This window comes from Cuculus canorus, chromosome 20 (assembly GCF_017976375.1).
Source record: "Cuculus canorus isolate bCucCan1 chromosome 20, bCucCan1.pri, whole genome shotgun sequence".
NCBI lineage: Eukaryota > Metazoa > Chordata > Aves > Cuculiformes > Cuculidae > Cuculus > Cuculus canorus.
In genome coordinates this window covers 10,927,965-10,943,630 of record NC_071420.1, presented here as the reverse complement: position 1 = coordinate 10,943,630, position 15,666 = coordinate 10,927,965, and the positions used below count along the sequence as shown (strand labels likewise).

The 15,666-nt window shown below is 45.9% G+C and overlaps 2 protein-coding genes across 2 annotated transcripts; one reads left to right on the top strand and one right to left on the bottom strand.

Moving 5' to 3' along the window:
* Positions 1-7,832: 7,832 nt before the first annotated feature.
* On the top strand, positions 7,833-11,066 carry MED31 (mediator complex subunit 31). The gene is made up of 4 exons (XM_009558663.2): positions 7,833-7,912; positions 9,339-9,416; positions 10,028-10,124; positions 10,874-11,066. The coding sequence occupies exons 1-4, from the start codon at positions 7,903-7,905 to the stop codon at positions 11,064-11,066; spliced, it is 378 nt and encodes a 125-aa protein (XP_009556958.1). The 5' UTR covers positions 7,833-7,902.
* A 1,308-nt stretch (positions 11,067-12,374) lies between these two features.
* TXNDC17 (thioredoxin domain containing 17) lies at positions 12,375-15,309 on the bottom strand. Its single transcript, XM_054085330.1, has 4 exons — positions 15,097-15,309; positions 13,521-13,602; positions 13,152-13,227; positions 12,375-12,515 (listed from the first exon to the last, which is right to left on the bottom strand). The coding sequence occupies exons 1-4, from the start codon at positions 15,236-15,238 to the stop codon at positions 12,447-12,449; spliced, it is 369 nt and encodes a 122-aa protein (XP_053941305.1). The 5' UTR covers positions 15,239-15,309; the 3' UTR covers positions 12,375-12,446.
* Positions 15,310-15,666: the final 357 nt, after the last annotated feature.

Genomic DNA, 15,666 nt, shown 5'->3' with positions numbered 1-15,666 from the left:
TAGGAAAAACAGCTAAAGAACAGATATATTACTTGTAAGATATGAGCAAGGAACCAAGAGAACTTTAAGAAAACACCCCAGAGAAACTGTGTTTCTATGGCAATTAATCTCACAATACTTTTAATTAAAATATTAACTTTAAAATACAGAAGAAAAACCAAACTGAATGTAATGCAAGTACCGTGTCAAGGTGGGCTTTATGTTGCTTTGTAACTATACAAAACCTCCACGTTACATCAATTTACTTAAGTTTGCCTGTTAAGCGCGACCCAAACATCTACTGTACGCCTGGCATCTGAGGGTTCATGGGTTTTGCCTATATTCAGATTTACTCCCTAAGGAATTCAGCACTTTTATTCTCCTGAATGCTGTATAATCCTGACTCTAAGCACTGACAGGTTGGCCAACACGCAGCTAAAGAGAGGGTTTATATTCGTGCCAAATATCAATGTAGGCATCCGGAAAACTGTAACTATTTGCCCTTCTCCTTTGCAGTGACCAAGAACTGAAGTTATTTTCATCACGAGTGGGTGAGGCTGTGGGTGAGTGTACAGAATATTTAGAGTCTTACTTGCCAGCAGGAAGGAATCTCGCTAGTCATATTTTCATTATTGAAGACTATACATTTCCAGCTCTCTTTTCTTTATCCATAAAAGTAACTATTTCTAATGCCGTTCAATGTTCCTCTGCAAGAGTAGGATAATGGGATTTTTCTTTTTCTCTCTGATTTTCTTAAGTCAGGCAGTCGAGATGGTGATATAAAAGCTAGAAATAATTTTTTTTCTATTTATACCCAATTATTTAATTTACATTATTATTTATTATCAGAATATTAATTCCTGGGATCTCATAGCTTTGATCCTTATGTGAACTGGCAGGACTGTATCAAATTCATCTGCTCATCCAGTTTACACCTGGGGAAAGTTAGTCTTGAGTCTGAATCAGTACTGAACATCAGTCTGCATTTTCATGCTCACTTATCACTGGCACTAAAGTAGCATCTACAAACCCAGCAGTTTGAAGTCTGGCTTTCCACATAATTAGTGTTACTTGGTTTTGAGAGCTCTGGTTTGCCAAAGCCCCAGGTAAATTTAAAGCTCTGTCAGATCTTGAGCTTGCAGCTCGGGTTCCAGCGGTTTGACCCATTCATCATTTTAGGGATGAGCAAGTTGAACGCTCTTTCTTGCTACTGTCAGCTTGCTCCTACTTGTCAGCGCAGCCAGTAGGTTCAGGGAGGTGATTCTGCTCTTCTGTTCCTGTCTTGTGAGACTTCATCTGGAGTATTGTGTCCAGTTCTGGAATCCTCAACATAAGAAGGAGATGGAGCTGTTGGAACGGGTCCAGAGGAGGCTACAAAGATGGTGTGAGGGCTGGAGCACCTTCCCTACGAGGACAGGCTGAGAGAGTTGGGGTTGTTCAGCCTGGAGAAGAGAAGGCTCAGAGGAGATCTCATAGTGACCTTCCAGTACCTGAAGGGGCTACAAGAAAAGGACTTGTAGCCTGCTCACAAAGGCTTGTGGGGATAGGACGAGGGACAATGGGTATAAACTGAAGAGGGACAGACTTAGACCAGACATAGCGGTTGGAACTAGATGATCTTTATGGTTCCTTCCAACCCAAACTATTCTATGATTCTCTAGGCTACCATGCCACACACACCCCTTTCAGAACTTCCAGAAAGCCCTAAGGTTTTGACCTCGCTCACTATACAAGAGCTCAGCCTCTGAGCTGTCAGAGATGCTCTGTGCATTAGTCCACTAAGCGTTCCTGTCATTCATGCTTAGAAACAGCAAAACATGGAGTGCAGGATTAACACTTGTGCCAATTACAGAATCTACAAAACCCTATCTGCAGGTCTGGCAAAACAAAACCAGACAAACTAAACCTAGATATAAAACATCTACATTTACTCACAGTACCTCTGCATGTGGCTTACCTGGCTCTTAAGCTTTTAGGCTATATCGGAGGAAAAAATCACATTCTCAAGCTGTAGTGCTGGGAAACTGCTCTGTTCTTCTAAAACTGAAAAATACCTTCTCATGTAAGTTGAGAACCTTCCCAGTTGGCAGAGCCGTTTGTCAGTTCTTGTGATTATTAAGAAACATGCCCTCAGCTGTAGTCTTTGTGGGTGTATCTATTAGTTTCAGCATCAAATTAAGTATTTGTTTCCTCCTTGCTGAACACATCAAAACCATGTTATAAAATAAAGGGGATACATTTTTCATTATTTCCAGGTTTATGCCAAGGAGTTCCTTAGCTTTATACATAATTCTTTCTGGTATTTTCCCTACGCCCTTCTGCTCAGTGCCACAGTAGAAAAATGTAAAAATAAAACGGCGTAGAAAGTGGCTCAAATTACATAATTATTGGAGTATTATTTAGAAAATTAAATAATTAATGGTAATCCAAAATATAGTGGTAAAGAAGTGAAATTATTTGTATTTGCAGTCATTGTAGCTAACATTCAGCTTGTCTATGGGTCTCAGACTTTGGAAGTTTTACGCTCCTTCATTAGTGGGGAATGAGTTTCTCTGTCCTGTTTGGCATTCAACAGGATAAGGGTCCCTTCAGATCAGGTCTCACATGTCCTCTAGCTGCAGAATTCTTTCCTTGGAGTACCTTAAAAAGGGCTTCAAATGGCAAGCGATATCTTGGTGAGGATGTTCCTTGTAGACCCTTGTTCTCAGGTTCAGCATATTTTGCTCCTGGCAAATGCCTGGCTTCAAATTCACCTGCCTCCCAGAAGCCCTAAGAAGAGAAAACTGACTGGTTTTAACCAGCTTATTAAAGAAAAACACAAAATGCTTCCTGATAACATTAATTCCTGAATTCATCTTTGCTTTCTAACGCTTGTCTGAGGGTAGAGGTGTACCGCACACAAGTACGCATTCAAGTGCTGCAATAAACCACAGCCTTTCAAGCCTTTTTACACCTTTTCACCCAATTTACAGCTTTGTTGAATGGTGTTTAACAGTCTTCAGATGAAGCTTTTTCTGCCACGACTGTCACAGTTTGGCTTCTGAAATGCACATTACCTGCCAGTCTCTTGACCTCAAAAAATAGAACTCAGTCAGCAGTTAAACCTTTAATTAAATATGTTCTGACAATTGTTTCAGTCGCTGATAACTATGATCTTGTTTCTATTGAATTACAATTATAACATTGGAGTAAAAAAATTGCAGACTTTGTACTGGTTTGTTATAAATATAACATAATGCATACTCTGCTCTCTGTTATTTAACCATATTTGAAGCAGAATACTCTCCAGTCTGCAGAATTCTGCCTCGCATTCTATGGATAAAATCATTTAAGATGTTATTATCCCTGTCAATACACATTTGCTCTCTATTCTAAAGCAGATGGGTAAATGTATGAACAACAAAAAAGAAGATAACAAACCAGTAAAATATATTAGAAAGGATTTTTTTTCCTGTGAGGGTGGGGAGGCCCTGGCCCAGGTTGCCCAGAGCAGTGGTGGCTGCCCCATCCCTGGAGGGGTTCCAGGCCAGGTTGGATGGGGCTTGGAGCCCCTGATCCAGTGGGAGGTGCCCATGGGTGGAACTGGATGGGCTTTAAGATCCTTTCCGACCCAAACTATTCTACAATTCTATGAAAAGGGGATGTCTTGGGTTCCAAGCCCTGTGTAGAAAATACTGTTCCTCTTGATCAGCTTTCAACCACGAAGACTTGCTTAGTTATTATACCATGATCCTGACTTTCAATTCTGTTTCTAGTTCTGATGGCCAAGAATTGAGATGTCTGACTGAACTCTGGCAAACGTAGGTAGTAATTTATTTCTGTGACCACTCCTTTTTTAGGATTCTCTCCTCTGAAGTCAGTCTTGGGAGAGAAGTCACATTCCAGAATAGCAATACAGACACGTGGGATCTGTTTGATCTCTGCTTTTAGCCCAAAGTCTGTGTTTACTGGGGAGTGACTTGTTATGATTTGATATAGTAATGGTAGTATTCCACAACCACTAAAAACTTGTCTAAACAAAGCAACCCTATTTTATTAAGAAAAACTATGCATAAATCCTTTTTATATGGTTTTTGTAACCCAATTCCCAGGAAAAAAAAATCACACTGCATAGGAAAAGATAGAATTATAGAAAATTGCTAACTAAGATGCTGAAAATAGTTCAACAACTGAAAATAGCAAAGCATTTAAAAAGGAAAAGGAAAAAAAAGTGGGTCAGGTTTCAGGTAAGGCTGTATATGGTGTAGTCTTGCACAAGTGCTTAACAATACCATTATCATGGCAGTGGACCTAAGCTAGCTTGACAGTGTTGGACCAGTGGGGCTTCTGTTTCAGCCAAGTTCTGAAGATTCTCGATCTAACAGCAGGCGGAACTGCAGCTGTCGGGGGAAGTTCACAGCCTCGGAGCGGAGCTGCTACTCCTCAGAGTGCTGATGCAACACTGCAGTTCTGTGCTGTGCCCGCACAGCGTTTGTCCATTAACTGGTTTCACTCTGATACAAGTATTTTAATGAATGAAGTATTCAGTGCAGAGCGGGACTGAAATCTACTTGGCTCATTGTAAAGCTGCTACGAAAAACAAAACAATGTCCCAGCTCAAATGTCGGTCCAATGTGCAGAAAGGAAAAAAAAAAATCAAAACATAGTTTACTATTTTAGGGCTGAGTATCTCCTTGCCATTTCCTTCTGTGCTGGAAGTGATCAACAATGGCTTATCTCACACAAAGCCAAAATGCATGTTCTGTGAACAGAAACACAAGATTATCATCTTTGTATCCTTCTCTACTCAAGTTTTTCTCTATCTGGGGAGAAAACACGTCTAGAACATTGAACCCAAAGGTACCTTCTGGTGGAATCGGAACTGAATTGCCTAAGAGCTCCCTTACATGACAGAACAAATCATTGCTCCAACATTAATTTTCTTCAAAACGTTGTTTGCTCACATTGTAAATCACCAGATCTATGATGTTAGACAGTGAACAGTCCAGATCAGGGACACAAGATCTTGAGGAAACCCGGAGGGTTGATGACTCACTGATGGCAGCAATGATAAAAACACAAATACAAAGATCCATGGCAAAAATGAACACTTCAAGCCATGTTATGCCCTCCTTGTTGTATATCACAGAATCACAGAATCACAAGGTTGGAAAGGACCCATTGGATCATCGAGTCCAACCATTCCTAACACTCCCTAAACCATGTCCCTCAGCACTTCATCCACCCGTTCCTTAAACACCTCCAGGGAAGGCGACTCAACCACCTCCCTGGGCAGCCTCTGCCAGTACCCAATGACTCTTACTGTGAAGAATTTTTTTCTGATATCCAACCTGAACCTCCCCTGACGGAGCTTCAGGCCATTCCCTCTAGTCCTGTCCCCTGTCACTTGGGAGAAGAGCCCAGCTCCCTCCTCTCCACAACCTCCTTTCAGGCAGTTGTAGAGAGTAATAAGGTCTCCCCTCAGCCTCCCCTTCTCCAGGCTAAACAACCCCAGCTCTCTCAGCCGCTCCTCGTAAGACTTGTTCTCCAGCCCCCTCACCAGCTTTGTTGCTCTTCTCTGGACACGCTCCAGAGCCTCAACATCCTTCTTGTGGTGAGGGGCCCAGAACTGAACACAGTACTCGAGATGCGGTCTCACCAGTGCTGAGTACAGAGGGAGAATAACCTCCCTGGACCTGCTGGTGACCCCATTTCTGATCCAAGCCAAGATTCCATTGGCCTTCTTGGCCCCCTGGGCACACTGCTGGCTCATGTTCAGTCGGCTGTCAACCATTCCCCCCAGGTCCTTCTCTTCCGTGCAGCTCTCCAGCCACTCCTCCCCCAGTCTGTAGCGCTGCATAGGGTTGTTGTGCCCCAAGTGCAGGACCCGGCATTTGGCCTTGTTAAACCTCATCCCATTGGCCTCAGCCCAGCAGTCCAGCCTGTTCAGATCCCTTTGCAGAGCCTCCCTACCCTCCAGCAGATCCACACTTCCTCCCAGCTTAGTGTCATCTGCAAACTTGCTAAGGGTGCACTCGATGCCTTCATCCAGGTCATTGATAAAGACATTGAACAGAGCTGGACCCAGTACTGAGCCCTGAGGAACTCCACTTGTGACTGGCCTCCAGCTGGAGTTAACTCCATTGACCACCACTATCATAAGCATATTATCATATCATAAGCACCAAACTGCTTTCTGAAATGAGTTCTTAAGTCTTTTTCTCCAACCAGCTTCGGAGTGTCTCGGTCCAAACCGATTCAACATTTGGGGAAGCTTCTGTATCCCTTTGATAACAAGCCCATCATTTCTCCATGAAGAGTTATGTTAAAGCTACAGATCTCCAGAAATTCTGTTGCATTGCGACAGTAGAGAAATCTGAGAAATGCGCTCTTGAAAGATCGTCCTTACACATCCCCTGGAAGAGCAGTGACGTGGCTGCCTTACAATGTCTGGATAACATTGACAAATGCCAACCTTTCCAGCCAAATTCCTTTAAAAATCAGTTGTAAGGATGTCTTATTTATGCCTACACTGGATCCCACTGGAACCACCATGGCAACATTCTTCATGCTGAGGGTGGGGAGGCCCTGGCCCAGGTTGCCCCATCCCTGGAGGTGTTCCAGGCCAGGTTGGATGGGGCTTGGAACAACCTGATCCAGTGGGAGGTGTCCCTGCACGGGGTGGAACCGGATGGGCTTTGAGGTCCCTTCCAACACAAACCATTCTATGATTCCACGACCATAACTTTTCTTTCCCACATGGTGAAATCTTGCAGATTTTTAGACACCGGTAAAGGTGGTGAGGGAAGCGTTCAGGGTTTCGTTTGTTTTGCTCACCGAGTTTATAGTGAAGCGATTTATGTAAAACCAAACTTGGGCGTGTTTAAATACACCAGCGTTTGTGCTTCGGTCTCTGAGGACAGAAGTCAAAAATCAAAGTTTGTGGTGGCCGCAGAGGAGGGGAGGCCGGGCAGAGAATGGACGGAAAGGAGCTCTGAAGGGCGTGGGGGAGCTGCTGGAGAACCTCAATGGGAAGCAGGAACGTGGGCTTCGAGCCCATCCCGCGCTCTCAAGCCACGCCCCTCCTGCATAGGCCACGCCCCATCACCGAGGCAGTCTCCTGTCTAGGCCACGCCCCTTCTGTACAGGCCACGCCCCTCCTGCACAGACCACGCCCCACACAGAGGCCACACCCTCATCTGTCCCAGACCTCGCCCTCTGCACAGACCACGCCTTTTTCTGCCTTTTTCTGGTCCTTGCGCGGACCACACCCTTATATGCCCCAGGCCACGCCCCTCCTGCATAAATCCCTTCTCTCCTGCACAGGTCACGCCCCCTCACGCAGGCCACGCCCCCACCTGTCACAGACCACGCCCCTTGTAAAGACCGCCCCTCCTACCCAGACCACGCCCCCTCCACACAGACCGCGCCCCTGTACAGGCCACGCCCCCTCATCCACAGGCCACGCCCCTTCCTGCACAGGTCATGCCTCCTCTTATTCAGGCCGTGCCCCTTCCCCGTCCATATCCGGTCTCTTCCCCGTCCAGAAACCGCCTCTTTCCCGCCCGGGCCACGCCTCCTTCCCTATCCAGGTCACGTCCCTTTGCATAGACCCCGCCCACTCCTCAGTCCAGGCTCCTCCCTTTCCCCAGACAACGCCCCCTTCCCCACCCAGGCTCTGCCCCTTCCCACAAACCCCTTCCTCACACGCCCCCCCCCGGCCCCGTCCTTTCCCACTGACCAAGCCTCCTTCGCAAGATAGGCCCCGCCCCTCCCCCAAGCCACGCCCCCTTAGCCTCTTCCCCCAGACCCCGCCTCCTTCCTAGCTCAGACCCTCCTCCGCACAAGCCCCGCCTCCTCCTCAAGCCACGCCCCTTCGTCACAGGCCCCGCCTACTTCCTGTTTAGGTGCAGCCCTTCCTTCCGCTGCCTGCCTGCGGGCGCCATGGAGGCAGGTGAGGGGATTGGAGCCGTCGGGTGCTCGCGGTGAGGGGTCGGGTGGCTCTGAGCCCGCTCCCCGCCGAGAAGGGCGCTCGGGCGTGGGTCTGAGCCCCTCCCGTCGCTCCCGGCAGCAGAGTTCCACGTTCCCAAAGGGCTGTTCCTTCGGGTGACGCCGACCCGTGGCTCGGGAATCGGCTGCAGGGCGGGCCCGGTCTGTCCGGAGCCAGCAGCGAGCCCTGGAAGCCAAGAGGGCAACTGAGCGCCGGGGGGCATCGCCCGACGGGCCGGGGCTTGCCAGGCCGGGCTGGGAGCTGGGGGTGTTCCGCCTGGAGAAAGAAGGGTTCAGAGCAGCCTCCGGCACTGAAAGGGTGATACAGTACGTGGTATGTTTCAAAGGGGAATATTTTGATTTAAGCTAAAATACAGTTAAATTTTGTCTTAAGCACTTGTGGTTTTTGAAAGTTGGACAGAATGTCCTTCTGGTAGCATGTTTTCCTTAAAACAGTGTTTTTCAGACACTGCCCTTTCTTTGCGAATGACCATGTATTGTGTGAGGAACGACTTATAGAATCATAGAGGGAACGACAAATAGAATGACATATAGAATTATAGTTAGGGTTGGGAGGGACCTTAAAGATCATCCAGTTCCACCCCCTGCCATGGGCAGGGACATCCCACTGGCTCAGGCTGCCCAAGGCCCATCCAACCTGGCCTGGAACACCTCCAGGGATGAGGCAGACACAGCTTCCCTGGGCAACCTGTTCCAGTGCCTCACCACCCTCATGGTGAAGAAATTCTTCCTAATGTCCAGTCTAAATATGCCCCTCTCCAGTTTCTTCTTCTGTAATCACCTCTGTTTTTCCTAACTAATCCTAACCAAAGGTAAGGCCAAGCAGATAGCTGGAGCCAGCTCCAAATTAGCAAGAGTTTTCACTGTTGCAAAGTTTCATAACATTAAAATTAGCCTTTGGAAAGTAATAGAATATGCATAAGATTTCTGGGATTTCTGTGGGAGAACAGCGGGATGCTGAAGGATAGCCTCAGCCCAGGAAGGATCAGTCTGGGGGGTAACATACAACTAAGAACCTAGTGGGCTGTTTGGAGTTCCCTGTTCTTTACCTTCTTAATGTTCCCTGTACAGATATCTTGGGCTTCTTGCACCTCCCTTTTCCATCACTCTAAACATGGTGTCTGTGGGTGTTCCTCCATTCTTTGCACTCACCTGATTGTAAAATAAACCCCCTAGCATGTTCGTTAATGATGGCTCAGCACGGATTCCAGTAATAAAGGCTTTGCTGGCTGAATCCTTGTTTATGATCTGGAGTTGCTGCTCTTTCTCCTGTTTAAGCCTGTGACCTCTGCTTGTATGGCACAAACAAAGAAAATGACTTTCAAATTCATTGTGCGAGTCTAATTCTTATTGGTTTTCTCATGCATCAGATGATACAGGAAATCGACTTCGGTTCCAGCTGGAGTTAGAGTTTGTTCAGTGCCTGGCAAATCCAAACTACCTCAACTGTGAGTATTTAGAAGTGAATATCAGGATCCTGAGGAGTGAATAGAGTTCAATGGTGTTTTATTTTTGCTGGTAATGTTAAATGGGGAGAGAGGGGGCTAAACAAGGACAAAGAAACGGGCCTTTCACAGCATAAAGGTTGTCTGTAAATAATTTATTTTGTCTAGATTTCTAAAACTGCAAAATGTATTATTGGCTGAAATGAAAAAAAAAAAAAAAGGCAAGTTCAAGCCTGTAGTTAAAATTAAGGTCAAATTAAGAGTATTCCTTTTTCAGAAAACAGGATTTTACTGATGTTAACAAGAGGTTCAGGTACTATACTTCCCTGCCAATTTTGATGCCACAATCCAAATTTCAAACAGCTGGTCTCTTCCTTGCTGTTGTATGACTGATGAACACCATGAGGGAGATGGGACTTATTTGTTATGACCTGTGTGTAGGTGTAAAAATGTATTTTTTCCCTGGTTTTTTTTTTCAACCGTGATGGCTCTGGTAAAGTTGTGAGTGCTGTGCATCTCTGCATGGTTTTGTGAATCCTTATTCTTCCAGTTTGTCAGATTTTTTTTCCCACACGTCTGTAACTTATGATTCCTTCTTTGTCCTTTTATTTCAGTTCTTGCACAAAGAGGCTACTTCAAAGACAAAGCTTTTGTAAATTACCTTAAATATTTACTTTATTGGAAAGAACCTGAATATGCGAAATATCTGAAGTAAGTGTTAAAATCACTTAGGTTTCTGTATTTTAATGATTTGATGTTCACTTTCATTTTAATGATTGTATGCATTCATTTTAACGATTTTTTACATTTTAATGATTTGATGTACCGTACAGCTGTAGGTCAGTATTTATTTCTGCCTGTAACCTTAACCTTTGTACTCTCCACTGTGTTTATATACAACATAATTTTTCATGTTTCCAAAATTATAAAACTTGCCTTTCACGAGTGATGTATGGAATCTTCCTTTTGCAGCTTTTATCTGCACCTTACCATTTGCTTAAATAAAACTATTGACAGTTATGGTACGAAACTACTTCACTTAGGCCTGGTGAGGACGTTTTAAGAGTAATTTTGCATTGTGGATGCTTACTCGAAACAAAGGATGACTTTGCATTTTTGCAAGTATGGAAACTCCATCAAATTTCAGGAAAATAATTCTGGGTTATGCTCTTTAACTGACCTCTGGAAACAGATGTTGTAGTTGTTACTACAGTAATCTAGTCATTAGAAAGCTACTCTAAGCATCTGTGTCCATTTATAAACTGTTACGGGACTCCCTGTTTCCCAGACTAATACTGAAGTTAATAAGTCTGTGGAATATGTAGATTTTTCAGTGGTTTGATATTGAGTAAAGCACACATGTGATAGAACTAAAACAATGAGCTGCAGAATTATTGGAGACTCCACTTTTAGTGCAACTTGTAAAAACTTGTATTAAAGTATGTTTATTTTTAATCCAGGTACCCTCAATGTTTGCATATGCTAGAGCTGCTCCAATACGAACATTTCCGCAAGGAATTGGTAAACGCTCAGTGTGCGAAGTTTATTGATGAGCAACAGATTCTGCACTGGCAGCACTATTCACGGAAGAGAATGCGCCTCCAGCAAGCACTTGCAGAGCAGCAGCAACAGAACAACGCCTCTGTAAAATGAAAAACGCTTGGAAGAGTGATGATAAGGCATGCTTTGTGTCAGCTGAAGTATTTACAAAGGGAGGAATGAACCCTTTTCTACGTTTGGCTTTGGGTGTGCATTCAATTTAATTTTGATATATTGTGACTGGGTTTTTTTTCTTTCCTCAACTTTTTTAAAGACACAAAGCAAACACCTACTTCTGCAATTGATTTTGTAGCATGGACTATTTTCTAAGATCATTGCTTGCTGTAGTTACTGATTACTTGGTTTTGAAAACAAAATAGTTTTTTTACTTACTGACATTTAAGTATCTAACAAGAAGCGTAGCTCGGAAGCCTTGTTCTTAGGAGGCATTTTCCCTGGAGAATAATACTGTGGCTATGAACTCAGTCATGTATTTCTCTTTACAACTGCAGGATGAGCAAAGTGGAAGTGATGACATTGTTCAAAATCTAAATTGTGGATTTTTGCCTTGAAACTGAGCTGAGCTATTATTTGTCACTTCCATTTACGTGGTGATCGTTGTTGCTGATGGTCTTAGCGTTCTCCTTACAGCATGTTGTACAAAAGGAAATCAGAGTAGGGGCAGAGATAAGTAATAATAAACTTTGCAGATATTCAACAGGAGTAGGCTGTAGCTGATCTGTTCCAATAAAGCGAGCCAACTTTAATATTGGGTTTCTGACAGTGAAGTAGTAGCTGCCCTTGGGTTTCTCTTCAATGTGATTGAAAACAATGTTAACAAAAAAAGGTGTAAATGCTTGCAGGATCGGAGAAGTGTTTGCCATTTACTTCTGTATAGTTTTTATTGTAAGGACACAGATCATGGCAGCTGTCAGGGATTTAATTTTTGAATTTTAGATTGTATTTATGCTGCATTCATATTATATCCTTGTAGGAGCAGTTACTGTAACTGTCAACCCTTAGTGGTGGGATCAGTGACACCGGGACTGTCAGCCTTCAGCTTATCATACCTGGACTGAACAGATAGCAGTTAAACATGTCTGGCATTGAAAATTTATCTGAACAGCTTCATTAGCTGTGTGAAGTCAGATTTAGGAAGAAAAGGGAAGTTTTCCTTTGTCTTCTACCCCCTCCCTTATTCACTGTTATAACAGTTAACAATTACTCAAGAGTAAGACTTGGCTGCTCTCAGTTTATAACATGAGAGCAGCTCTTTTGAAAAGAGACTGTTTGCAAACTCAAAAGTTTATTTGAACATGAAAGGAAAGATACATTTTTTTTTTTGTTGTTGTTGCACAATTTCAGTGGGAGGTTTGGACCTAGAATTTAATGACATTTATCTTGTCTGAATTAACCACGGAAGTTTTAAAAGAAGGTTTCCTTAAAAGGACACTGAAATTTAACATCTTCATAAATGATTGACTACTGGTGGATTTAGTCTTCGGTAAACAACATACGTACAAGCTCTGCTTTAAAACATTCTTCTTCAACCAGCTTCTGAGGCTGAAAGAAAAGTTGAGATGTTTTAGGGGCAATTCAAAAGCCTACTGTAGACTAGAACCATTTGTACATGCTAACATTAGTCACGCTCCAGTAGTTATTTCTCTGAGGAGGTTGAGCTGAGGGTGTGCAGCAAGCTGAAAAATGCCTGAGGGCTTTTTGGCCTTGCAAGAGGCCAGAAAAGAAAGTTACTAAGAAAGTAACTGCCAATTTAAATGATGCGCACAGGTTAAAACTTGAGGTACAGTCTGGAATGAAATGTACTGCATGTAACTTGTTTCACTCTTCTAATTCAACATTTGGATTTTTTTTAAATGTGAGGAACTGCAAGTCAGGAAGCTAACACTGTTGCTAGGAATTTTTTCTACCCCCCAATGCCTGGATGCTGAGGGTACATACTTTCCTTACTATGTGCTTATTATAGACAAATTGTACAGAAACCTGAGTGGTTGTCTCTTGGGGAACTGTTTCAGCCAGAAAGTGCACAGGTGCGAGTAGAAGAGCCATTCCTAATTGTCTGCCCTTTTTAAACAAAAGGATGCCGGAAAACATACCTGACATTCATTTACAGCCATAAGCTCCTGCCAGTTTCCTATGTGAATGCCTATGTATATCCAGAACATACAATAAATCACTTACTGTTCCATATTTAAGCAGTGTAGGCACTCCTGTTAGTTTCAGATTCTTCCTGAATTCATTGTTGGGGTCTTTCCAGCTGTTAGGAAGAAGGGGTTAAGCACAGCTTGTAGAGGTGCAGTCTGAAGTCAGTCTGTCAGAATTCCTTCAAAAGGATGACTGAGAGGCCTTTGCCTCACCCTCCCCACCCTACTTCTCGGAACAAGCATGCAGATTGTTCACCTTAGGGATGATGCAGACCTCAAAACCCAAAACAATGCTTCATTCTTTGCAGAAAAGGACAGCTCAGTCAGTTGTTCCAACAGGTTTGTTAACCTCCAGGCCACACATAGCAAAGTTTCATCAGTCATTGGTATTAAAACAATTACTTACTAGGCTCTGTCTCCTACAAGGCAGTAGATGAATACAGACTCATCAGGCATGTTATGAAGTTCCTTCCTCACAATCGGTTCAGCTAGAGAGTAATTTTGAAAATGTATTAGTAGTTACTATTTTTACTGTGCTACAGAACCACACAGATTTACTTTGAGAAGCAAGCCTGTTAATTAATGTTTTAACTGCTTCAGGTAGTGATCTGTACTTTGTTTCCTCTAGTTATCCATGAGCTCTGCAGAATTTATTACATGTTTACATTGAAGGGACTTGTCTTTGAGCAAAGGCCAATTTCTGTTTTAAGAAGTAAGAGAACTCATCATCTCCCGTCCATGAGAAAGCCCATTGGAGCAGCTGCTGTCTGTATGCAACTACCACCCAGGCACTTCCATGCAGTGTTTGCTGAGGAATTGCCTTCATCCTCTGCTGGCAGGCCCCAACTGGTGCATGACTTCTGCTCTGGGCGTATAAAACGGAGGTGAATTAACTCATCGTTAAGATTCATATCTGATTGTTTGCTGGGCCTTTGTAGCAGCCTCCACAGAGCACCACGTTGCTGTTCAGTGGCATGCGGCTAACGAAACGAGCGTGGCACAGACTGCTTGTTAGTGAGGCAGTCGTCGCAGCCACCACTGCCCGTTGGATTCAGGTGCTTAGTAACTGAACTGGGAACAGCGGTGAGATGGGATGAGGCTGCTCAGCGCCAGGCGCTGCTGGTGACCACCAAGCGCATTTCAGGAGTGACACTGAGGGTCTCTCCAGCATCCTCAGGACACGGGAAAGAAACAGCGTGCACTGTGGGCCAAGGCATCCCGCCAGGCAGGGGCAAAGCAGGGGAAGGGGCACCCCAGGGCAATCCGCTGGGCAACAGCATCCCGTGGGACAGGTCAGCATCCCGGGAGAAGGCTCAGCCCGGGGACAGGGGGCATCCTGGGAGGGAAGGGGACATTCCAGGGGGAATGGGCGACAAAGATGATTGGAGGTGATTGGAGGGCTGGAGCACCTTCCCTAGGAGGACAGGCTGAGAGAGTTGGGCTTGTTTACCCTGGAGAGGAGAAGGCTCTGAGGAGATCTTATAGCGACCTTCCAGTACCTGAAGGGCCTACAGGGAAGCTGGAGAAGGGCTGTTCATAAAGGCTTGTGGGGATAGGATGAGGGGGAATGGGTACAAACTGGAGAGGGGCAAATTTAGACTGGATTTAGGAAGAATTTCTTCACTATGAGAGTGGGGAGGCCCTGGCCCACGTTGCCCAGGGAGATTGTGGCTGCCCCATCCCTGGAGGTGTTCCAGGCCAGGTTGGATGGGCCTTGGGCAGCCTGAGCCAGTGGGATGTCCCTGCCCATGGCAGGGGGGTTGGAACTGGATGATCTTTAAGGTCCCTTCCAACCCGAACCATACTATGATTCTATGAGTCCCGAGGGGAAAGGGGGCATCCCGAGAGAGAAGGTATCCCGAGGGAGGGGGGCATCCCAGGGGCAGGGAGCATCCCGGAGCAAGGGGCATCCCCGGGCTCCCCGCCTGCCTCGGCCCCAGCGCAGCGCGGACCGTCCCCGCCCCTCCGCGCCGCCGCCGCACCCGTGACGCAATCTGGGCACCAGCTCCGGCCCTCAGCGTCCTTGTCGCCGCAGAAGAGCGCGAAGATGGGCCGCCCGTGGTAGCGCTGCGCCGTCTGCACGAACTCGGGGTACCCGCGGACCTGCTTCTCCTCCCAACCCATGGCGGCGGCGGCGCGAACGGGCGCACGCGGGCGCGCCAAGCTCAGCCCACGCCCCGCCCACTCCTGACCACGCCCGCTGATATATTGGGCCACGCCCCTTCCCCATAGACACGGTTACTTCCTTCTCATGCCCCGCCCACTCGCGCGCCACGTTCCTGTTCAGGTCCCGCCCACTACTCATCGCCCCGCCCACTCCTCAACCCTGCACCGCCCATTCATTGCACCAAGCCCCGCCCCTCTCTATTACCCCGCCCACTCCATCTCGCTCCGCCCCCTCATCGCCTGCCTGTTCGCGCCCCGCCCCTTCACGCACAGATCCCTCCCCTTCGCTCTCACCCCGCGCACTCACTCTCAATGCCACTTCCATTATCCACTGTGCCCCGCCCACTTCCCCGCCTCCTTGCCACCTCCCAGCGCCCCCGCCCACT

What these genes read in the sequence shown, in the direction of transcription:
- MED31 (XM_009558663.2), top strand. An exon ending in AAATCCAAACTACCTCAACT is followed by an intron (nt 9,417 to 10,027) that starts GTGAGTATTTAG and finishes CTTTTATTTCAG; the next exon opens with TTCTTGCACAAAGAGGCTAC. An exon ending in GAATATGCGAAATATCTGAA is followed by an intron (nt 10,125 to 10,873) that starts GTAAGTGTTAAA and finishes TTTTTAATCCAG; the next exon opens with GTACCCTCAATGTTTGCATA.
- TXNDC17 (XM_054085330.1), bottom strand. Translation starts at nt 15,238, where the DNA reads ATGGGTTGGGAGGAGAAGCAGGTCCGCGGGTACCCCGAGTTCGTGCAG. An exon ending in CTTGTAGGAGACAGAGCCTA is followed by an intron (nt 13,228 to 13,520) that starts GTAAGTAATTGT and finishes TCTTCCTAACAG; the next exon opens with CTGGAAAGACCCCAACAATG. An exon ending in CACTGCTTAAATATGGAACA is followed by an intron (nt 12,516 to 13,151) that starts GTAAGTGATTTA and finishes CTTTTCTTTCAG; the next exon opens with CCTCAGAAGCTGGTTGAAGA.